Source organism: Kwoniella shivajii, chromosome 3, assembly GCF_035658355.1.
Source record: "Kwoniella shivajii chromosome 3, complete sequence".
Lineage (NCBI taxonomy): Eukaryota > Fungi > Basidiomycota > Tremellomycetes > Tremellales > Cryptococcaceae > Kwoniella > Kwoniella shivajii.
In genome coordinates this window covers 1990680-2013794 of record NC_085910.1, presented here as the reverse complement: position 1 = coordinate 2013794, position 23115 = coordinate 1990680, and the positions used below count along the sequence as shown (strand labels likewise).

General features: G+C 43.9%; 10 protein-coding genes across 10 annotated transcripts; 6 read left to right on the top strand and 4 right to left on the bottom strand.

The window, feature by feature from the left end:
* Window positions 1–175: 175 nt before the first annotated feature.
* IL334_002934 (uncharacterized protein) lies at window positions 176–1367 on the bottom strand (the record flags this gene model as incomplete). Its single annotated transcript, XM_062934672.1, has 6 exons — window positions 176–226; window positions 294–335; window positions 438–829; window positions 1021–1122; window positions 1186–1214; window positions 1303–1367. The coding sequence occupies 6 exons, from the start codon at window positions 1365–1367 to the stop codon at window positions 176–178; spliced, it is 681 nt and encodes a 226-aa protein (XP_062790723.1).
* Window positions 1368–2452: 1085 nt separating this feature from the next.
* IL334_002933 (uncharacterized protein) lies at window positions 2453–3001 on the top strand (the record flags this gene model as incomplete). Its single annotated transcript, XM_062934671.1, has 3 exons — window positions 2453–2536; window positions 2645–2721; window positions 2836–3001. 3 exons carry the CDS (start codon window positions 2453–2455, stop codon window positions 2999–3001), a joined length of 327 nt encoding a protein of 108 aa, XP_062790722.1.
* Window positions 3002–3928: 927 nt separating this feature from the next.
* Window positions 3929–7400, top strand: IL334_002932 (uncharacterized protein; the record flags this gene model as incomplete). Its single annotated transcript, XM_062934670.1, has 14 exons — window positions 3929–4037; window positions 4133–4256; window positions 4307–4330; window positions 4428–5541; window positions 5611–5783; window positions 5845–6033; window positions 6094–6159; window positions 6221–6395; window positions 6467–6491; window positions 6553–6597; window positions 6659–6743; window positions 6804–6917; window positions 6998–7130; window positions 7194–7400. The coding sequence occupies 14 exons, from the start codon at window positions 3929–3931 to the stop codon at window positions 7398–7400; spliced, it is 2583 nt and encodes an 860-aa protein (XP_062790721.1).
* A 601-nt stretch (window positions 7401–8001) lies between these two features.
* Window positions 8002–9264, top strand: IL334_002931 (uncharacterized protein; the record flags this gene model as incomplete). The annotated part of the gene is made up of 6 exons (XM_062934669.1): window positions 8002–8071; window positions 8159–8393; window positions 8463–8613; window positions 8686–8904; window positions 8964–9130; window positions 9201–9264. The coding sequence occupies 6 exons, from the start codon at window positions 8002–8004 to the stop codon at window positions 9262–9264; spliced, it is 906 nt and encodes a 301-aa protein (XP_062790720.1).
* A 2517-nt stretch (window positions 9265–11781) lies between these two features.
* IL334_002930 (uncharacterized protein) lies at window positions 11782–13794 on the top strand (the record flags this gene model as incomplete). The annotated part of the gene is made up of 5 exons (XM_062934668.1): window positions 11782–11934; window positions 11990–12058; window positions 12118–12481; window positions 12542–13076; window positions 13134–13794. 5 exons carry the CDS (start codon window positions 11782–11784, stop codon window positions 13792–13794), a joined length of 1782 nt encoding a protein of 593 aa, XP_062790719.1.
* Window positions 13795–14235: 441 nt separating this feature from the next.
* IL334_002929 (uncharacterized protein) lies at window positions 14236–17118 on the top strand (the record flags this gene model as incomplete). The annotated part of the gene is made up of 8 exons (XM_062934667.1): window positions 14236–14251; window positions 14328–14809; window positions 14903–15151; window positions 15267–15890; window positions 15990–16171; window positions 16238–16733; window positions 16798–16944; window positions 17011–17118. The coding sequence occupies 8 exons, from the start codon at window positions 14236–14238 to the stop codon at window positions 17116–17118; spliced, it is 2304 nt and encodes a 767-aa protein (XP_062790718.1).
* A 558-nt stretch (window positions 17119–17676) lies between these two features.
* On the bottom strand, window positions 17677–18712 carry IL334_002928 (uncharacterized protein; the record flags this gene model as incomplete). The annotated part of the gene is made up of 4 exons (XM_062934666.1): window positions 17677–18033; window positions 18107–18197; window positions 18254–18353; window positions 18406–18712. 4 exons carry the CDS (start codon window positions 18710–18712, stop codon window positions 17677–17679), a joined length of 855 nt encoding a protein of 284 aa, XP_062790717.1.
* Window positions 18713–19015: 303 nt separating this feature from the next.
* Window positions 19016–19908, top strand: IL334_002927 (uncharacterized protein; the record flags this gene model as incomplete). The annotated part of the gene is made up of 5 exons (XM_062934665.1): window positions 19016–19074; window positions 19138–19243; window positions 19342–19489; window positions 19588–19790; window positions 19870–19908. The coding sequence occupies 5 exons, from the start codon at window positions 19016–19018 to the stop codon at window positions 19906–19908; spliced, it is 555 nt and encodes a 184-aa protein (XP_062790716.1).
* A 268-nt stretch (window positions 19909–20176) lies between these two features.
* Window positions 20177–21443, bottom strand: IL334_002926 (uncharacterized protein; the record flags this gene model as incomplete). Its single annotated transcript, XM_062934664.1, has 3 exons — window positions 20177–20567; window positions 20627–21158; window positions 21215–21443. The coding sequence occupies 3 exons, from the start codon at window positions 21441–21443 to the stop codon at window positions 20177–20179; spliced, it is 1152 nt and encodes a 383-aa protein (XP_062790715.1).
* An 828-nt stretch (window positions 21444–22271) lies between these two features.
* On the bottom strand, window positions 22272–23064 carry IL334_002925 (uncharacterized protein; the record flags this gene model as incomplete). The annotated part of the gene is made up of 4 exons (XM_062934663.1): window positions 22272–22431; window positions 22549–22622; window positions 22724–22877; window positions 23042–23064. The coding sequence occupies 4 exons, from the start codon at window positions 23062–23064 to the stop codon at window positions 22272–22274; spliced, it is 411 nt and encodes a 136-aa protein (XP_062790714.1).
* Between the last annotated feature and the right edge of the window lie 51 nt (window positions 23065–23115).

Here is a 23115-nt window from a genome sequence, read left to right as displayed (position 1 = left end):
GGAAAATAAGCATCATATCAGCCTGTAGTAGATGGACCAACATAAGTCTGGGGCGGCTGCCAATACATAAAAGGTGGGATGGGGAGTTGGAAATGTTGTAGCTGTTCAGACTGCTTCCAGTCATCTGTCCGTTCTATGCATGAATACTATCTTATTCGATGAATCGGATTTACTTTCATATCAATAAATCTCTTTCCCTGTCAAGGGACGAAAGGAATTCTACCATCTATGCATGAGCAGTGACTAAGTTAGCCCATCCTGTCCTTGTTCGGCTGAATGATGAAAATACTTACTGTTTGATGTCTCTTTTCAGCTTCCTCTTTACCGAACGGAGTCTATAGATATGTTGTTCATTAGCCTTGTCTTTTCTGTCGCAACTACGTATCACACTTAGGTATATATATACACATTGTATTGTAGAGACTGATGAAACTCACTTTCATCCTATCTCTGATTCTCAATAATTTCTCCTCGAAATGCCCTTCAGCAGAACCAGAACCAGAGCCATCTCCATCTCCGGATCCAGTTTCTACATCTTCCATTAATTTCCTATTGACCTTACAGCTGAAAGCTGCACAGCGCATGATACCTATCGAACCAATCGCATCTAACCTATCTGAATCTTGAACTGAATGTAATTCTTTACAATCCCTTTGCCAATTCCGTCTTTCGTCGTTTTGTTCAATCAAACTTTTCAATTCTGATGTATAGGATACTGATGGTATTATTTTCAATATTAATTCTGATTGACAAGACGATATTGCCGGATGAGATAACAACGGCGATAAGAGATCTGACAATGTCGGTGAAGTTGATGTTCGATATTTATCTATTAATAAAAAAAAAACAATTTCAACCAAGCTCAACTTGCTCAATCGATGATGACAAAAAACGGAAAATCAGATATACAACCCTATAGGAGTTTCCACTTACGATCTTAAAAAAAGGAATAGTGGTCAAGGTAACAAGTCAGATTCGACATCATTTTCATTAGATATATCACTCCCCTTGACCACCTACCATCTAAATCATGGAATAAAGCTGCTAATTCAACTACCAGTAAATCCGGCTGAGGATCCAGAGATTGAGCTATTTTCAAAGCAAGACGTCGGACTCGCTCAACTGTACATCGAGTCGGGATGATATCAGATAAATCGCATCAGATAACATAGTACAGATGCTCACCATGATGCCAATCGTGAGAAGGATCATACCTATCATTACGAGCACAGTACTTTGATCATAAGTAATTTATATTCTTTGCACCTATACCCCACACCTGTGAAAAGGGAATAGGCTTACCCTGCCATGTGAGCTCGCACGAACGTCTCAGCCTGCTTCAACAGATCGTCTATGTCTTTGCCCATGTTAATTCTGACTCAATTGAAACTGATTGCTCTTGTGCCTTGAGATATAGCTATCAAGATGGAAGATGCAATATTCCGTTCACGCGACGTTTCTGGATCCACTGGACCACGCGTGTGGAGGTTTTGACTGGTAACTCGAACAAAGTGGCACGGGGATCACCTCGATTCCCTCCAAATTAGGATCAACACCCTTGCTCTGTTTGTCTTTTAGAATCCAATGTTCATTGCGAAAGAAAGCAAGCAGTCTCAGCTGGAGACGTCAGAGTGTCAGTCGTTAGATGACAGTATTCACCCGGATAACCGATACTTAACCTCCTTTCAATTCAAATTTCCCCGTTATCTTTCGGTCAATGTTAATACACCATGACCCTTCCAAGGCGGAAAGGGCTATACAGGTCATCTGATAAGACACCGGAGGTCCGGTTCCGTTATCGATAGCAGGTATGGCCCGTTCTACCGAAAGTAGGTAGCATATAATCCCGATTTGAGAGACATACTCGCATTGCACTCATCTTTTCATCGAGGTATTTCCGACATACTACCCGAAAGATTGAAGTCGTCTCCATTGTTCTTGAGATGTAGGTTTACTTCATGTGACTTCAGCTCTGGTCGACTTACTCATCTTTCGAGATTTTGAGCTCTTACATTCCTTGCCAATGGAAGGGTAAACGAGGTTTCCTATGCTTGTTATCCTGAGCCGAGCCTGTGCGGACCAAGAGCTTAGTGCAAATTGCCACCACTCTCCCTCCTGCGCCGATAGGTTTTGGATAACATCCTTTCATGTTTCCCCTTGAGCTTCGTGTTACACTCCATGAGCGAAGTTGAATAGCCGGTGACCTCTTTAGCTGTAGAGGCGGCGAGTAGCCTTCGAACCTCCTCTGTGGCATGACGATGATACAAGAATATTTTAAGTATAAAAGGAATTATCTCGTGAAGACGATATGGATCTCTATTCCTGTACGACCCAAGACAATCATAACAATCATCCACGTCGTATTCACTGCTTATTGATCAGGAATCGAACTAAACCTTACATATATAAACTTAAACGTTCGCTCTTATCCATGTGGAAGTGGATTAGAGATATGGGATCTTCACATTCTTCTCAAAGACATGAACGTGATGGACCCTTATTTGGCGGTCATTACCCCGGTGATTTCTCTATAAGGGTGAGCTACAAACTACGAAATCTATTCCGCCACCATCTCCAATTTGGTACAGTATCATGTCTGATATTTCTGTTGATGCCCTTCAACCATTCGTAGTCTATTACTCAGAATAATAAATCTGATTACAATAAACCTTTACCGGCATTACCTGAACGAAAGAGCGTTAGATTCGGCTCTGATCCGCCGTAAGTAAATCCCAGATATATCATCCACAATCTCTAGGTTTTCGCCTCTCCAACATAACATAAGACCCGGTCGTGCTTGGTTCGAATCTCAGCTGAAATACAATACGACTTTAGCGCATGGAAATTCTATAAGAATCGACCGGCAGATGAGAATTTGGCAAACACACGTTATTGTCCTCCCCCTCCTCCTCATCCTGTATCGAACAGAAGTGATAGTATCTCCCCTCCTCCAGCTTATGGGAAATGGGATGAGAAGTCTTTTACCATAAGGAATCAATAAATTCCCAACGACGACCAATTCTGTTGAGACTTGAAGCTGGAGACTCGAGTGGCGGTCAGCACGGAAGTACAGTCACATTGTGGAAGAGAATTGTATGTTGAAGGGTGTAATGTATTTTTTAACACTGATACTCTAGTCCGGAAAGATTATTTGAAGGATGATTACGGTTTGCTCAGGATATAGGAGGGTTATTGTATTCGAAGAGAGTATACTATATACTGTAGCAGGACTTAACGAGAACCAAGGACGTATTTACTGTATGAACGAAAGTGGTGATTGACATGTATTTGTGTATTGTGCTTGTGATATATGTAAGATACTGGATTGCACCATGTCATGACCTTTCGATGACTTGACTTCATCGGAATGTTAGAAGTATCAATCGAGATATTGATGATAGGATATGTACGAAGACGAGGAGACGAAGGAAGATTGCCTACTTGTCATGGTGCCTGAAATGGGTCCAGAATGACGAAATGGGATGCATGTTTGGTCAAAACAATCTTTTCTCATTATTCCTGTATTTCTTCTGCAATCTCTTCAAGATACAACGAGCAAACAACCAAACATATATAGACAAGAATGCTCAACAAGAATGCTGAAACCTGGACCTCGTCATTGTCCACTGTGATCTGAACTATTTGTGTCCATCAATAATCCAGACGATCGATAGACTCAGAACGGGCGCACGGTTGACGCACCCTTGATACTTGAACTGTGAAATTCTCCAACTGTCACCCTTGATTCAATGTGTTTCAATGTCCGACCATACAGATGAACCGTCTCAAACACGCCTCGACAGGAATGACATGATCTGTATCAATACTTTAGAACATGTCACAAAAGCTCTTCGTATCAGATGGAGTTATCATCCATCATCACGTCAGTACTAAAAGACGTTTGCATAAACATAAAGTGAAGATCAAAATGGACTCGTTATCTGAAGAAGAAAAAAAGGAGAAATCAATTTGGAGTAGATTAAAACATCATTTGAATTTCTTCAGACTACATGTACTGATATTCACTTTCACGCCTGGTGAGTTCAATAATCTATCTGATCTAGCTCAGTGACAAAAAGTTCTCTCGTGAGGTATGATCACTAATCGAGTATCATGGTTGATCCACATACAGTTCTCACCGCTTGTATCTTCTACGCTGCTAATGGATCTGCTACTGGAAATGCCAATCGTACTACCTTGGGCAGACAGAAAGTCACTTTCATAGATAGCTTGTTCATCTGCTTCTCTGCTATGACGTGAGTCGTCCCCAAAGTTCCGAATCACCAACAGCTGACGAAACGCACAGGACATGTGGACTTGCAACGATCAAGTGAGTCTTTCCTGTCATCTCAACTTCCACTCTCGATTTCAATCATAGTCTTGGACGACTGCTCATGGCAGATAACTGATCTATGGATCTGTCGCAGTATATCAGCCCTTCACCCATTCCAGCAAGTTCTCATCTTCATCCTCTTGATCATTGGTGATCCATGTTTTGTATCTCTCATGATGGTCCTTGTCCGTAAATACTATTTCCGAAATCACTGTGAACAACTGATAATCAACGATCGACTTCGTCGTACACGGACTATTCAACAAACTCTTCCTCCTATCGGCACTGGAATAGGAGCTGGTCCTTCCAGAAAGAAGTTTCAGGAATTAAAGTCAAAACCTGGTGCTTGGATATCAGGACCTGTCAACGCGCATAAGATCGAAGGATATGCGGAAGACAATGATCAACTAGGTAGACAAGGTGTATCGGATTCACCTGTAGAAATTATCAATGGAGAAGGACAATCCTCTCAAGCGATAGATAGGGAAAGAAGTCAACCTTCTACTATTGGAAGATCAACCACTTTGATTCCTACAAATCCAACCTCGAGGTCTGAATCCCCAAGAGTCAACATCACCGGTCTACCTGATTCAGCTACTCCGATCAACACTCCATCAAGAAGTGCTTATGAGAAGACTTACACAATGCGACAACGTTTACGCCAACAAACAAGAGGTAATACGTTGATCACTTCAAAAACTGTTAATCTTGCTTCGTTGGATGATTGTCATTCTTCCCAACCTTCGCCTGTACGTTTACACACCAGAAATCCTACTGGAATATCTATGAGCGCACGTACCGAGTCATATCCAGCTACACCTATGCATAATATACCTCATCCTGAAGGACACAAGAACACCGGAATGGGAGGGTTTCCTACACCCCTTGAGTTATTGAGAGATTTCATCCCATCTGCAACAAAAGGAAAGTTGACTAGACCAGTGAGGAAACTAGAGATTGTAACTCATCCCACTTTGGCTCCAAAAGATGAAGAACAGCTCATCGCCTCTGGTACACCGGGACATGCTGAAAGTTGGTCAGATGTCATTAGGGGTTCAGTAGCAAAATGGATGCCGGATGGACTAAGTGGTTTAGTGATAGGAAGAAATAGCAGATTTTGGACCGAAGAGCTAGATGATGAAGAGCTTGAACAGATCGGTGGTGTCGAGTATAGGGCATTGAGGACCTTGATCTACATAGTCGGCAGTGTGAGTCAAGACGTATCGTTTCTCAAAGGTTCGCTTAAGTGTCTCAACGCTTACATTCACTACATATAGTACATGTTCTTATGTCAAGCTATACCATTCGCTATAATCGCCATTTACTTCAACAAGGTTCACAATTGGGACAGTGCATTTCAACCACAGGCAGGAGTCCAAACAGGACCAGCGGATAAGACTTGGTTTTCTCTGTTCGTGAGCGCATCAGCATTTACCGGCACTGGGATGAGGTATGTTCAGATTACGTATGAGTCTTTCTATGTTTTTACTGATCCCCGACCCGTGTGTCAGCCTTGTCGATCAGGGGCTAGGGCCATTTTCTAAATGCTATACCTTGATCTACGTCCTCATTTTCGTACTTCTCGCCGGAAACCATGCCTTCCCAATCATGTTAAGATTTATTATATGGGTTGGAACGAAAATCACTCAACGTGGGGAAAAGTTTGAAACCCTTCATTTCTTACTTGATCATCCGAGAAGGTCAGTCCTCGGAGGAAATTTAGATTCGTCTGGATTGCTTACAAATCAACCAATTCATAGATGCTTCTTGTACTTGTTCCCCAGTCATCAAACTTGGTATCTTCTTTTCGTGCTTTTGGCTTTCATGTAAGTTTAACGGTTGACATATAATTGTGTGTGAGATTCCGCTTATTGCCCACACGTGTAGGCTTGTGGAAATCTTCGCTTTTCTGGTCTTGAATATTGGTCTTCCAGTCCTCGAATCTCTTAGTGGATGGCAGAGGTTCTCGGATGGCTTACTGCAGTCTTTGAGTGTCAGGGCTAGTGGATTTGGTATAGTCGCTATCGCAAATATGGCGCCAGCTGTTTTGTTCCTATACATCGTGAGTGATCTGACCGTGCTTCATTACTATGACACGCGTGAAACAGGGCGACTGACAGAATATTTGCATAGATCTTGATGTATGTTGCTATCTATCGTGAGTTTGATTGTCCAGACTCATCGTGACTGGAGACAAGAGCTGATGTCGTGTCACTTAGCTATCGCCATGTCTGTTCGATCTACCAACGTATATGAGGAGAGAGGTAAGCCAGAGTATTTTCTCAGAACGTCCGTTGAACGATCAATGACGCTAATTCTATCTAGCTTTGGGAGTCTATGATCATGAAGATCCTGATACTCTGACCGAAGACGAACCTGAATTTAAGGGGAAACGCCATGAGGTTTTTAGGTGAGTTCTGTCATGCTCCGATCATTGACTATATCTGAATCGTACGGTGCATCATCGTAGTAAATACCTCTTATGGCATATGCGCAAACAACTTGCATTTGATATTTGGCCTTTGGCAGTAGCCATCTTCATGATATGTTGCTTTGAACGAGGTAAATTACTGGATCCTGAAAAGTGAGCTTCCAGAACTTCAGCCCTATCACATATCGTATTAAAGACGAAAGACAATATAAGCTGATATATGATGATTAAAGGTATGATTGGTTTACAGTCTTTCGAATCTTGTTCGAATGTACTTCGGCATATTCTGTAATTGGTCTAAGTCTCGGTACACCGAATAACAACTTTTCATTTGTTGGTGAATGGGGATATGCATCTAAGATCGTCGTAAGTGATCCACAATACTCATTTCAATTACATTGTTTGGCCACTAATCTTGTTTGATGACAGATCATACTTGTGATGCTTCGAGGCAGACATCGAGGATTGCCAGTGGCAATTGATCGAGCAATCTTACTTCCCAAAGAATATTCCAGGATAGTCAAACAGCCCGATACGACAAGTGAGAAAGGCTCAAATCCTTTCACGATGGCTTCTTCCGAAGACGATAGGGCAAGACCCATCGAGGCTGGGATTGATGGGGTCATTGAAAGATAAGGCCTAACATCTTTATGAAAGAAGAAGGGTCCATGGAAACATCTTGATTGTGAAATGACTGTGTACATACTGTAATTATACCTTGCATTTTTGTCTGAACTGTCCATATTTCATGCATTCCGCTATCAATAATGTTTTTCTTTTGCTGGAATATCGGCGATGGTGCCTGTCATTTTAGTGATTTCGGCAAATTCAATCGATCGTGACAAATGCAAGATGACCATCCCCCACTCTTGTTTTTGTTCGACCTCCACTTTGACATTCCTGGAACACACCACCAAGTACTATGTGACATCATTTGAAGACATTCCTTGGTGTAGCGTTGAGCATAGATATCCCTCTTCATAAGCGGTGATGGTCATTTGACATCATAGGTTCAATTGGGGAAAAGGATGAAAAAAGTGGACGAATACGGTATGGAGACTACCCCCTTCACTTTATTTTTCATAGGAACATGTCATCATTGTTCAGAAAAAGTATAAGAACCACTTTCCGTCGTTCGTCAATATCCCAATTGCAGAGTTATCCTCACATCTCATTCCATACTCCCCAATCTGTAAACTGCCTCTTATCAAAACGAAATAGTCATTCAACACACATCATGGCCGAACATACCCATTTAAAAGCCGAAAACTTGTTTTCTTGTAAAGGTCTTACCGCTGTCGTCACCGGTATGTACCAATTCCACATCATCGGATACCGACCAAATTGCGAGGTATTGCATGGGCTGACCCGGTTGATCCATTTGACCCACATAGGTGGTGGTACAGGTATCGGTTTGATGCAGACTCTCGCTCTAGTCGAGAACGGTGCAAAAGTATTCATCACTTCCAGGAATGAAGAGAAACTACAAGATGTAGCTAAGAAGTATAGTGGAGATGGTACTTCAAGAGGTCAAATCATTCCTGTACAAGGTGATATATCCAACAAACAAGGCATCGAGAAATTAGTCAAAGAAATTACAAGTCAAGCTAAAGACGGTATCAATGTTCTGTAAGTTTATTCCCTTCCCTCCTATCCTGATTTCGTTCTCACCTGTGTGAAAACATCCGATGGGTATAGGTTCAACAACGCTGGTATTGCCGGTGAAGGATCCAGAGAAGGTTATTCAGACGTAAACGCAGAAGACCCCAATGCATACAGCCAACAATTACTTAAGTCTGAATTCAAAGAATGGGATGATATTCTCCACACAAACGTCGCTGGTCAATATGTAAGTCACACAATATACTCGACAGTATTCTCTTCTCAGGTCTAGATTCTCACTGTACTTTGACGTTCTTAGTTCACTGCAGCAGCGTTCATCCCTCTTCTCAATGCCGGAGCGAAAACCAACAAGGGATACGCTTCTCAAATCGTCAACGTATCTTCCATTTCAGGTCTTATGAAGAGTGCTTCAGGTGGTCAATTTGCTTACGCAGCAAGTAAAGCTGCTCTCGTCCAAATGAGCAAAGTCATGGCTAGGGAATTCCTTCCTCTCAAGCTCAGAGTCAACCAGATTGCTGTGAGCGACCCTATTGATTTCATTAAAGTACGATTCTCATTTTTGTGACGTCGTTCTAGCCCGGTATCTACCCATCAGAGATGACAGCGGGAGAATCTGATGAATCAACTCACAAGTCCAGTCTTGAAGACACTGAAAAGGGCAAAGGACTTCCCGCTGGACGACCAGGTAAAGAAGAAGATATGGCTGCTGCTACTTTATACTTGGCAAGTTATGCTGGTGTCTTGTGAGTTCGCCCCTCCATCCTTCTGACTCCAGCTGTTGCACCTATGCTCACGTCGGGTCATAACAACCAGCGTCAATGGTCAATTCATCGCTCCTGACGGCGGTGCTACTGTTGCTACCCCAAGCTCCATCTAATCATGGCAAAATCCCTGTTCACAATGTAAATCATACCCCTTATATGTACGGTGTACGGTAGCAGTCACATGAATTCGCATTCAGTCTTATGCTACAGCATATATAAAGAAACAGCGCCAAAAACCTCCGTTCTGGACTGAGTCTCTTTCCGCTCTGCACTTTGCTACCAGGTTTGCTGCAACCTGAGAGTCTTCATTAGCTGTGATCAACTGACCGTTCGCCATGCTCATCTCGTGAGTTTTGGTGGAATCCTTGAGTAGCTTAGTGGTCCACTTATTGGCATTGGCTTGCGCCTGTTGTCTTTTTTTTCATTGCAGTTCGCCCAAGGTCTAAAGCATACTTCAAAGCACATACCAAGAGTGGACATTATAAGCTGAATATTTCATATCTGATGCTGCATTGAAGGTTGACTCACATTTTATGCACCTTCCGGGCACGGCATATGAGGCTCGTGGATATGACAGCTCGACTCCACAAGGAGTGCAGATTCCGTTGTATGCGCTAGCAATTTTTCACTGAATCAGAGACTGGTCTAGGTAGCAGGACGAAGAAGTCAAGGAGGATTATACTAGAACTTACTTCATTATGTTTGCGATTCTAGAAAAGTGCTGGGAGATCTTTGAGCTTTGTAGAGAGATTTAGCGCTTTTTCTTTCTGGATATGTTGGAATTTCGACACGACTACACGCTATTTATACCTTTTCTCAACCCGAAAAGAGAATGGACTTCTTCGCTCCGCTTGCGACGAGTTCACCATCGAACCAATGGGGAGCTATGGTAATAGTACGTGCGGCTCATAGGGTCGTTTATAGTACGTGCGGCACATAGGTCTCACTAATAATCAGCTCCTCTACGCCACCAGACAATGGGGAGAATATAGCATGTACTCTTGCAGCAGAAGGTTGAGCTTGAACTCTAGGTGACAGCGTTGACAAAGGTTAGGGTTGTTGCCATTGCGCGGGTATAGGAGGAACCGATCATCTAGGTTGACGACTCTACTAACCGCAAATTTGTCTTGAATGCATGGGAATGTGTAGGAGCAGAAAGTCATATAGAAGGCATGTATAGAGTAAAAGACGCTGTGCCCTCTCTCTACGACAATCCAACTTATCCACTCAAGCAAACAAACCCATTAATAACCGCACCAGTACCAAACCACACCACATACAGTCGTCCGACTCCATAACCACGATCTTCCACAATGGCACAAAACACGTACAATTGGTGTGCTCTCAATCTCACCTACACCTCGGCTGCATCTGATGCGGCTGACATACCATCTCGAGCTCCCGAAGGCTGTAAAAACTGATGCTACCATCTCTCAGTACACAGCAGGCTCCGCCGCTTCAACAGGTCCAACCATATCTAGTACTACGTACTGGGCCATGCAGCCTGTCGAAACGGTATATCATCCCCCGTCTACTACGGCAATATCACAGGAACAGACAACCGTTTCCCCGTGGCAACTTCCGAAATTTGAATTTGGGTCCAATGCGATGGTATCGTCTTGTTGCGGTAAACTTAGACCCGAAGGCCAAATTCTGGACCACTGTGGTGGATGCGGTAATATCGCATCTTGGACACCTCTTTGAGACTGAAATTGAGGCTGAACAAAATAAAGAGGAACCTATTAATGGAAGAAGGAGCAGGATCTTCTGTTTGTCGTTATACTGTACTTGCAGAAGATGGTATGCAGATCAATAAGATAGCCAGTTCATTATCACTCTATGGTTCTATTCAAAGTTGTAGGAAAGGTTGCTGCAACTTGACCGAGCCTGCAACAGTTTGTTTTACCCTGCACAGCTCGCAAAATGCACATACAATTCGTGTAAATATGGATTGACTCTGGCGTGCATTGCTTGGTGGAATTTTTTTGCCATGGAAGGTGCCGCTTGTTTCCATGGCGCCCCTTGGACAGCCCCACCAATGGAAGTCGCCACTCACATGCCTTTCGAGCGACCTGTACACGGTGCCTATTGAGAGACGCATGCCATGTCCAAGCAAAGTCCTACTCTACAGGCAGCGCATTCGAGCGTCCCATTCTCTGCAGATTGGAAAGCACTGCTTCATTACGATGCCCTCGTAGAAACCCCACGGAATCAGAAAGCATCGCGGAAATGTATCGCTGAATGATAGAAAGACATTCAAAAACTGTGTTGAAACGAATTACCGGATGTCCTGCCTTGGTCTCATATCGCTTCAAAGAAGGCTTGCCCAGCTTTTGCAAATGTGCGAAACTTCAAACCTACTTCTTGGTACTGTATACTACAAACCCCAAACGATTACATGGCGATGGGTAATCGGGATTAGCTGATTGCCCCACACCCTGGTTCAGATTAGTTTAGGGTTCGTCGGGAGTCGTCAGGTATGTTTTAGTGCTCAACCTAGTGTTTTCGAGTCAGTCTTTGATCGATTTTCCCATTCTCCTTCCGAGCGCAGCTTGACATACGGTATAAGATAAATAGCTCAGTTTGTTTTCGTATTGCTAGGATTATCCACTTCACCAAATCTAAGCAGCATGTCTTTCATACAACGGTCCAAATGTCATTTTGGAGACTGTCCAACATCAGTCATCACCACCTTCACTAATCCCTGCTGCTGGTGCGGGGCGATATTCTGCCCTACACATAACACCGAGGCCTTCCATCCCTGTCGAGACATACTGAACCTCGTGAGTGGTTTTGCTTCATTTTCTGACATAATTGATACCGACTTTCTCCCTCCAGTGCAGGACATACGAGCAAAAATCCGACACAGTGATCCAGGGGATCGTTCAGAGAGCTGCCACAGCAATGGTAGGTGCGATTGACGGTTCTTCGTCGACCATACTTCTGACGAGATTGTCTGTCTATAGTACGATGCCCTTCTCACTGAGATCAGACAAGCTCAACCTGATATCGTCAAAAACATCGAGCATCTCCGACCCGGTCACTCGTTCACCTTCTCACTACCAGATGGCGGAACTGAGATGTCCAGTCAATCCGATATGCATGGAGCGACCAATTATCATATCCCCATTTCATTTGACGATGGCGTCAAGTGGTTGCTCCGTGTCCGACAGTCAACAAATGGGGTTCCTCCCTATGATTTTCAACAGGCAGTTACAGTAAGCGAAGTGAGGACTCTTCAGATACTCAAGGAGAAAGGGATGCCTGTGCCTAATGCTTGGATGCCGTTGATTGAGCGTACCAAAGCGTCCACAATTCTCAAAGAACCTTGTGAGTTGTGTCCATTGGTGTATACGTGGATCGTTACTGATTCCCATTTTTCCGTAACAGCATTGAGTTACCTCTTCTGCGAGTTCCTGTCTGGCACACCCGTTAATCTTCCCAAAGATGATGCGGATTCTATGATTTCACCTGGTAGCAAGACACGGCTACTTATCAGAGAGTTTGCTAAATCACAGATTCTGCTTTCTTCTGCTCCCTTCGCGACCTCTCTGATCGGTTCTTTGACGTCGGCTCCCGTAGACGGTCAAGTCGAGTCAGATGTCGTTAAGGCAGGGCCCCTGGTAGATTTCGGTTTTCAACACCTAGCGGACCCGCCGAATTTTCCGGGGCCATTTCAAACCAATCAAGAGCGATATTTGTCATTCATAGACATCGCCTTATCACATATCGCCAATCAATACATACACCAAGCGAATACCTTGGACGCTTATCTTTGGCATCTCCAGCTGAGGGAGCTGATTAGTAACTGCTCAAGATTGAATCAGCGTCCTTTTGAGACCTACATACGGCATGCAGATGCTAAAGGGGACCATTTGATGCAAGAAATAGACGGCAAGATTACTGGAATCATTGATTGGGAGTGGTGAGTCGCAGAAAGATCCCACAATCCTTGAATCAATAGATGCTTACGAACCTGCAGCGCATATGTAACCACAAAAGCTGAGGCGTTTTCCGCTCCCCTTTTCATCTACTATAACCTTGAGTCAACATTCAGTGAGAATGATTTCACACCCGCAGAAAAAGTGTTGATCGAATCCTACCATCAGTTGGGACGACCTGATATGGCCGGATATATTCGAGACGGAAAGATTTATCAGCGTCTTGGGGATATCGGCGGTTACTGGCACACGAAATTCATGCAGTCCGACGTTCTTGAGGTATTCAATTGCGACATCCCCGACTCCTTTCAGCCGCCCTTATACGTGGGAAGCGATTGGCGTTTATATATATACAATAGGTATCGAGATGATCCAAATCTACAGGAAATCATTCGACAGACCGCTTGGAACGAAAAGGAGGAAAACCGTCTGGCAGCTAAAGGCAAAAAAAAGCGGGAACGTGAAAGGAAAGCTTATTGGGCTTTGTCGCCGGACCAACGTGCCGCCAAGATCGACAGGGAACGTACCGCTCACTATCTAGCTTTACAGAAAGCGAAGCCTACGCCAAAGCGTTTCGAGCTACACGTCAAGGAAGAGGACTCTGACACCGAATCCGAGCATTCTATTGCTCCGACCAAGTGGAGAACGACGTTGGAAGGTATTCTATCATTTTTCAGAGGACGTCAGGGCCGAGATCACTAGTTCGAAAGTTTCATGCATTGACTGAGGCGAGCATAGATTCAGCTGCCCAAAACCCTTCAGCTCCAGGTTGTTTTGTAAAGACCTACATGACGCATTCTCTGAGGATCGTATTTCCACATAGGCACACATATACACCACTCGTAGCTTCTTATATGAGAGACAGGAGAGAATGATATCCTTTTGATGCATCAGGTGGCGACTCGAATCGATTATAAGCTTTATCTTATTACTCAACCTCAAATTAGGCATACGCCTGGCCAAAAAATAGACTCGCTGCATCTCTTTAAGATGTGCCAAGCACGCCTAACTCCTCTGCCTTAATTTGACATCCGTCTAAAATCAGGTTATTGACATTCATGTCCAGTATTTCCTCGACTATATTACATTTCCACTTTTCTGTCATTCTTCGTCCCTGGTCGGTTTCACCTTTCATCATTAGCAATGTACAACGGCCAACGTAAGCTCTCATCCATTTCTATTCTATATCTTCACCGAGAAGATGATTTCGCGCTAACCTTGCCAACATACCTTAGCTCCCTTCCGACCGCCGGGAAACTTACCTCCCTTCCCACCTAATAGACCACCTAATGGTGCGCCTATGCCCCCTGGGCAATTCCCACCATTCCGACCTCCTCCAGCTGGATTTGTACCTCCTCCCTTCCCACCCAATTTCGCTCCTGGATCCAGACCTCCTCCACCGACACTTCCCATAAGTTCTCCTGGACAAGGTTTCAATTCACCCATTCCAGGTGCAACAGGACCCAATGGATTACCTTATCGACCACCTCCCACAGGTCCAGGGATGGGGGGTTACCCGCCTAGACCTACGCATCCTGGATTAGGTCTTCCTCCTCCTCCGGCTGGCTTACCTCAAGCTCCTAGATTCGCTCAAGATATGCCACCAGCAAGTACGGGTGGACCTCCTGGATTTGTTAGAGATGTCAAGACTACCAGCGTTTTCGTGGGAAGTATCGCTTTCGGAATTGAGGATGATACACTAAGGGATCTGCTGAATGTGAGTAATCTTATGACATCTATCTATCGCTTGAAAACTACTTCATATACGCATATCGACCACAAGCGCTGACATCCTCCTCCTTCTTCTTAGGCTTGTGGACCTCTACATGAATTGAAACGGGTTTCAGGAGCGTCTGGTAAACCTCAAGCCTTCGGATTTGCAGCATATGAAAACCCAGAAGTGGTGCTGAGGTGTATAAGATGTCTCAATGGAGTAGAATTACCTGACTTATCACCCGAAGGAAGGAGAGATGGCAAGAAGAAGGCCTTGGTGGTAAAAGCAGATCAGAAAACGCAAGAATTCTTGGAGGAGTTCGAATCGACTCTTGGCAGATCTGATGTACGTCCAACCTCTCCACGATCCAAATCCACCATGTTTTGGGCTTCTTGTATCATAGTCACTCAACAACGAATCTGGGTAAAGAATAGTTTAGCTAACATCCTCTCACCTATAGAATGATGAAGAAGCGGATGCAGCCACACGAAAATCTATCACTCATATCGTCGCGTTACTTATCAATCCCAACGCACAACATCCCGATGCAGGACCTGGACAAGGCGGAGGAGATTCACCTCTTCAAGTGATTGTTCCAGCGCATTTACAAGATTTAAAGGAAGGTGATTTACCTGAGAATCAAAGAGTCGCTGTATTGGATCAAATATCCATCTTCCGAGAACAAGCTGCTAAAAGAGAAAAGGAGAAAAAGGTAGCTCAGGAGGAAAAAGAGAGATTCAAAGCTATGCAAGCTTCACAAACATTTAATAGAACACCCGTAGCAAATTCAAACTATGGATATGGGAATAGAGGTTTAGCGAAACAACAACAACAAGCTGAAATGAGGCAATGGAACAATCAAAGCTCTCCTCATGGCCAACAAACTCCTCTAGGTCAACAACAATACCAACAGAATGGCGCTGGACCAAGCAGAGTGAGAGATCCTCAAGGGTACGATAAACCTGTCGGATTCGTAGCTGCACAATCTGCCGAAGGAAAGGTTGATAGTGGTAGAACAGATGAAGAAGAAGAGGATCTGAGAAGGCAAAGGAGACAGCGAGAAAAAGATATTGCTTTGAGAGATGTGAGTATCGAGAATTTTCTCACATGGCATTCGACGAGCGATCACTGAGAGGGCTTCGCCGTAATGAAGCGCACACTGATATCTGCTAATTCTTTACAGGCCGAACGAAGAGTAGAAAATCGTGAGAGAATCAGGATTGACGCCCTGAATCGGGAATTGGCACAACGGAAAGCCCATCAGGATCTCATTGAACGTAACAGGCATAGACAGGAGGACCAGTATGAGAACTGGGATGATGACGAGGTGATTGAGAAGGGTAGAGAGCTTTTCTATGCTGACCGGTAAGTACGATTTCCAAGTCTTGCATCATGTTTGGGCTTTCCGATTGATGTTTATTATTTACCAAGGGCGACATGGCGTGCTCGACGACAACGGATTCGACAACAAGAATACCAAGACGATGTTCGTGATCGACAGCAAGAGGAAGATGAACTTCAAGCTTTAGAGAAAGAATCAGAAGAATTCTTGAAGAGACAAATGGCTGATATGGCTGAATTCGAGATCGAGCAAAAGGCTAAAGGTTTATTAACAGAAGACTCTGCTCCTATTAGGCTGAATATTCAAGCTCCAGTAATTGACGTAAAACCTAAAGAAGAGAAGAAGCCTGTCATAGCCCATAAACCTGTCGTATTAGCTGGGGACGAAGAAGACGAAGAGTCAGAACGTAAAAAGAAGAGGACATTCATCAAATTGGATGACGAAGGTATCAACGGAAATGATGGCTTGACTGAAGCTGAAAGGATAGCCAAAAGAAATGCTAGACTGTTGGAAGTCAGAAATGCTCTACCGGAAAGTAAGAGGGAAATTTGGAGAAGGCCAATTGATTGGGCTTCAATAGGCGAGGTAAGTCTCGCTTTCCGTGCATTACTTTCACTGTGCTTTGTGAGCTGATTCTAGTTTGACTAAGTCTACGATAAAAGATAAGATTAAACCATTTGTTGAAACCAAAATCACCGCTTTCCTTGGAGAGTTAGATCAGGATTTAGTGGAATTCGTGCTGGAACACCTGAGAGACAAGAAAGGTTCCGATGACCTAGTGGATGGGTTAGAACCCGTGAGCCGAGTCTTCCGATCCCCTGCAAGCGCTGAACTGCTGAACTGATGTCTTATTCGAAAACAGATTCTAGCTGAAGATGCGGAAGCCTTCGTTGTCCAGCTATGGAAGCAATTATTATTCGAGAGTGAAGCTTTCAAACTTGGTCTAAGCACTGGCTCGATGATGGTTTAAAGTACACCTGTGTAAGCCAAAAATCGATGCGAAGAAAAGGTATGTCACCGAATGGAAGTAAATGTTGCAGAATGATAGGAAGAAGATAAAGGTCATGTCTTATAAGAGGAGGTATGTTCCTTCTGGATGCATTGATAGATAATTTTACCTGCGCTCTGGCACTGTAACAAGCTCTAAACCATCCAAAAAAAGCAAACAAAGAAGAGACTGTACGGGACAATGTTAGGGTAATTAACCTCAGGTGGGCAAAGCAACCCTTATCTCTTCTATCTGCTCTTATTGTTCTATGCTCGCCCGAGACATTTTCGCATAACTCGCAGTTACCCATACGAAGGTTGACATCCCTCATTTGAACCATCCTATTGCTTTTATTCCGGCGCATCGTGAGTTGCATTGACGACCATCCGGGTTGAATCTACCCATAATACACTAATTTACCAACATCACCATACGATTGCAATGGATCACGTCTAAACGTCGAATCATCGTTGGTGAGCCTGTTGTGCTTTGTGATCTCATCATGTACCCAGATATACCCGAAATGCATTCTTGATTACGTTAATTGGCTTCAATCAACTCATTCACCCACATTAACCTGGACGCAGCGAGATACAACCACCTAAACCAGACTAGTTGAGTTTTATGATACATCATAGCATTTACGCTTTTTAACCATTGTGAAGGGTTTGAGATCATCACATGTTCCCCTGCTTTAGTCTTTGTTGATCCCACCAGATTCAAGAGGGTTCCTTCTAGTTGCAGGTAGAGGGGATACAATGGTCCCGTGAATTTCGGCAACGTAGAAGGCGATTTGAGGTATAATACTTTCGTAGATTTTGAAATGTGCGCAATAGAGTGTGAGAGCGCAATGTGGTTTGGATGATTACTTATCCCGTAAGGATCAAAGGTGATAACCTGTAAACATACCGATAAACACTCAGTGAACCTACAAAAGGGGGATTTTATTAGATGATATAACAGCACGTACCAGATCCACTGGTTCACTTTCGAGAAATTCCGTTACGATACTGGCGATAAGCCGTACATCCCATTGGGACTTCATTGAATCTTGTAGATCACTGGGTTCATGATCTATAAGCTGAACCTCCTTGGATCCCGTTCGGCTTATACTTACGGATGATCTATAACTTTGACGCCGTATGATTTTACCCCTAGAGCTTCGTAACTTTTAAATAGCTCCTTTTCCCGGATATGCCCCATACCAGATGAATTTCCTGTGGTCGAGATGAGCTAAAACCCCAATGTTTGTATTGACGAGTAGCTCACCGGTAGATAGACATAAGCCCCTTACATCCCATCCAGCTGAAGTGAGACCGAGTATGGTAGGTGAAAAAAACATGACTTCGTCATCAGGATGAGCTGTCAGAATCAGTACACTGGGTGAGGTCGTACCGGACCTGCTTAAAACCAGAAGCGATGAGAGGTCATTCGGTCTCAGTGTTGACGATGAGCTGTTCGACAGCCAGGGATAGAACAGGGCGAAAAGAGGTAGGAGGAGTGAGAGGAGGAAAAGCGGAGAGAAGTGCCTTGTCGGACGAGCCGCCGAGGTGAGCGGCTTCTTTACCGGAGGCATTGTCCACTTGTCTACGTTGCTCTTTCCTCTCACTTGCCAAAGTGGGTTCAAAAGAGTGGTAATAGGTTCGGAGCAGTGAAGCAGTTCCTATCGCCTGACATGAAGTTACATCTCAATCATTAATATCTTCGAATGCTGAGAGGGGAGGATGAAAAGTGATGACCTGGAATAAAAATGTTGAAAGTGTTTGCCACCCAACTTCGCACAAAAACATTTAATGCATTCCTGATGAGAATCAACATTTCTCTTCCTTTCTTTGTATATCGGTGATCCCACTCATCCGACTGTCACCAAATACATCGAATGGCTACCCCTTCCGTGATACCACAGCCTCAACAAGGTGGACCTGTCTCCTTGCCCGCGTAAGTGATTATATTTACAAAGATACTTCAGATCTATGAAGCTGAATGCATCCCTTCCTCTAGTCCACAACCTTGGGGAGCACCTGCCATAGACGCTGCATCTCATGGGGCTATTGCATTCTGTCAAATCTACTATGAAGCTTATGATGAGCCTACGCGAAGAGATGCGGTGAGTCCCAATCGTACCCCTGCGTATGCTTTCGTCGGATGTAATGCTCATTCGGATGTAATCTTAGAAATACTGACAAGTGATCTTGCTAACTTTAGGAAATACCTTTGATGTATCTCCCAACCTCCAAGGTCATCTGGAACGGAAATACTGTCCCCTCGGAACGAGCGGCGTTGTCAGAATTCCTGAAAGGTATTCCATTGAGCAGACATGACTTGCAAACACTAGATTGTCATCCAGTATCTGGTGAGCAATCTCTTGGAGAGGGAGGTCTATACAATCAATGTTACATCTCCAATGAAATCAATACGATCTGACCGGTTCTTGGTTTATGCTTAAATCAGCCGAATCAAATACCCCACCATCCTTGATCATCAACGTTACCGGCTCAGTGCTCCATGGACCCACCGTGCTAGCTCCCCCATCCTCAGCACCAGATAGTAAAAACAACTCAAATGGGAAAGATGCAACTAGGGATATGCCAAGGAAGTTTCACGAAATGTTCATGTTGAAAGCTGTAGAACAGAGTGAGGGCATGCAGCCCAAAGTGAGTCCCATTCACTAGACGTTATCATTCGGGTCATACCTCTTTGATGTCTTACCAAAGCTGATATGGGGATTGAAAGTATGCTATACATAGCTCTAACTTCAGGTTCATAGGATAACCATCTATTCATAGAGGACTCTACATCTACACCCCATTCACAGCGCCGCATTCCCTTTCTGCATACAACACAATATACCGGTTTCTTACCATTAAAAATGTATAATGTGAACCCATCGAATAGAAAGCATACTCCGAAGTGAATAATTAAATATGGCGTTGTCCTCATCTCGAATGGATCAAGGAAGAGTAATTAGACATACATGACGATATGCTACAATGAGATATGCCAAACTCCATGAGCGTAATACTTGCTTTGGTCCTTGTATTCAGCAAGATGCCTTTTCCGATTCCCATCCTGCTCGAGCGATCATTTCGGGAAGGCAAGGATCTGTATGGTAGCGATTGGCGAGATACAAACGCCACTTCTCACCGACCCGATTTGGCGGGTCAAACCCTTCAGGCTTGAATTTAGCGAACGTTTTTAAAATCGCTGATTGACGACATATTTGCTGATCGAATGTACCTATGTGACTGAGTCGTTGATAAATCTTACCATTCCGAACACAATCCGCCAAATCAGATCTTCCGAACCGTTCATAAGCGTGTACCAACAGCTGTTCCGCAGGGACTAGGTCCATCGAAGATCCAAAGTACTTGTTGTGGTGAAAGCAGAAGACAGGTGATGAGAATGCTTTTTCTTTAGTTGTTACATATGCCCTATATTTCCACTTCAGTATTGCTCTCTGGGTGATGAAGGACCAATGACTCTCACTCACCATTCCCAATCAAGTACTCCAGAAATACTGCCATCCTCATCCCCCATGAATTGATCCTCTTTAGCATCTGCGTGACGTATGAATACCTGGTCAAACTCTTTGTCTAACTCGGTACAATTCTGAACTAACTCTTTCAGTTGGAGATGCCAGAGATATCCATCCAAAGGGGCTTTTTGACACAGATGACCATTTACGATATGGCTTAGGGCAGTATTGATTTGAGCGAGATATCGGTCTTGATTAGTACGGAAAGGTCCGGGGAAATAGGGAGGATCAAGCATATTGAGACAACGGCATGATGTAAGGGGACCAACAATCAGCTTCGTATTGTCTCCCAAAGGGGAGACGGGACAGCCAATGAGATTAGCTGATATAGGGATGTTTGACATTTTGATTTGTATTTTAGCGAAATCTTCAATAAATTTACGTATCTTCGTTCCAGGATTCCAAAGTGCATCATCGCCTCTTCTGGTTACTTTCAGCTTTGGTCCTGGAAGAAACTCATAAAAGAAGTATTGTAAAGCACCAACACCTAAAATTTCGATTTCTGTCAATACTTCTGGTCTAGTCAAGCAGAGTAATACTCACCAGCTGCGGAACTTTCTTCTGTGCGATCTCCATGTTGTGGATTGAGCCATGCTTTGGGGACAGGTACTCCTCCGTTGTTGAGAATATTTAACACAGTTACCTCACTTGCTATTACGACTTCTTGAATACCAATTGGTGGATTACCGTTATGTGATTGACGGACTCTTAAAAGCCATTTGATTCCATCATCAAATATGATAGGAAAGTGGATATTGACTCCGTTGTACATGTCCTTTTCGTCCATCATCTTCTGGGCACTCGGGGGGAGATGAAGATTACAGCGGTGATTGGGCCGCAAAGACTCTGCTTGCTGCGTGATCTGTTGTTCGATGGACCTGACTTTCACCAGCAGGTCGATGAACTTTGTTTATCGAGATCAGCGCTCGGACACATTGTGATTGGGGAGGAGGACTAACGCGCTTGAGCTTGCTTGCCTTACCGAGAGAGCAGAGTTGTGGGTCGTCCAATCCAGCTGATAGCTATGTTAAACATCAGCTCAGAATGGAAGTGATCAAAAGGTGTACCCCACGTACTACTTCATCAAACGTTCCACAAGGGTGAAAAGGTTTTTGACGATGTTCAGCGCATCGAATCTCGTCGCACACCCAGCAGACTGTTGTTGCGCTGCTCACCAACACGGTGTGACAGTCTCCGAATTCACACACTTGGCGAAGAATGTAAGTCATGTTCTGGGCTTATCTACCGTAGCGAACAAAGAACAGAACATGAAAGATGTTAAAATCCAGCATTCTGAACTATTGACCTAAGCACAGACAGTGAAACCCTGTTTCTACATACACTCTATCGATTTTCAGATTTGCTTCGTCAATTCAGTTAGTTGATCAATCTCTTCTGCTTTCCGTATCTCCTTGTACGTATTTGTAGTTCCGATGGACGGCTAGGTCAGCAGTACAGGTGATACCCCGTTTCATCTCAAGTGTATATACAAAGAGGGTGCGTCATGAATGAACCGAAGGTTAAACATGACATATCGCAAAAGAAGTCTTAATATACAACATACAATGTGAAAGGCATAGAGTCCCGCTTCTATCTAGGCTTAGATTACTTTCTTTTCTTCCTCCTGTGCATTTGACATTCCCTCGAACTTCTTCACCACATCCTCTACACCTCTCTGTGTATTATCCTGACCTAATCCAGCCGCTTTCTCAGCTTCGGTCAGCGTGTAAGCTGGTTCTTTTAGCTCCTTCAATCGTCGCCTACAATGACAATTGTCTCAGCTGTGATCCATCAATGAAGGGAGATGGCGTAGCCTTCCAAGAAGTATGGTTCCAGTCCGCAAGGGTGATTGTGAACATGAAAAAGTCTTCACTCACTTATGCACTTTTGATTTTGCATGATTTCGCAAAGCCAAATCAGTTTCGTAGTATTTAGCACATTCGACGCAGTACTATTACAGGAAGGAAAGACACAGCAATCTGTTTAGCTACTGTTCCTTGGATTGCATCACCGACGAGAGATCAATTCAGCTAGAGTGAGCGGACAACTCACATGTTGACCTAATCCAGGTTTATCCTCATCAATCTCTTGTCTTTCTAATTTAGCTCTGTTTCCAGGCCTGAGATCCATCTCAATTTGGTCGAGATCTTTTACTCTGACTCTTGTACGAGCAAGTCGATGGACATCTCTTCGTGCGTGGTGAGTTCTGCAGGGTTCAAATATCAAGTGAGGTTGAATGAGCAAAATAACAATCGACAAAAGATGATTTTCGAACAAGAACAAGTGCAAAAAACAATTGATCAGCTCGTCTACATGCAACGAATACCGAGATTGACCTTCCAAGTCAGAGCAGCGGGTCGATCTACTCACCTTGATCTCCTTAGTCGACCCATTTTGGCAATTTGGTTGATATTTATATACAGCACAAAGATCAAAACAAAAAG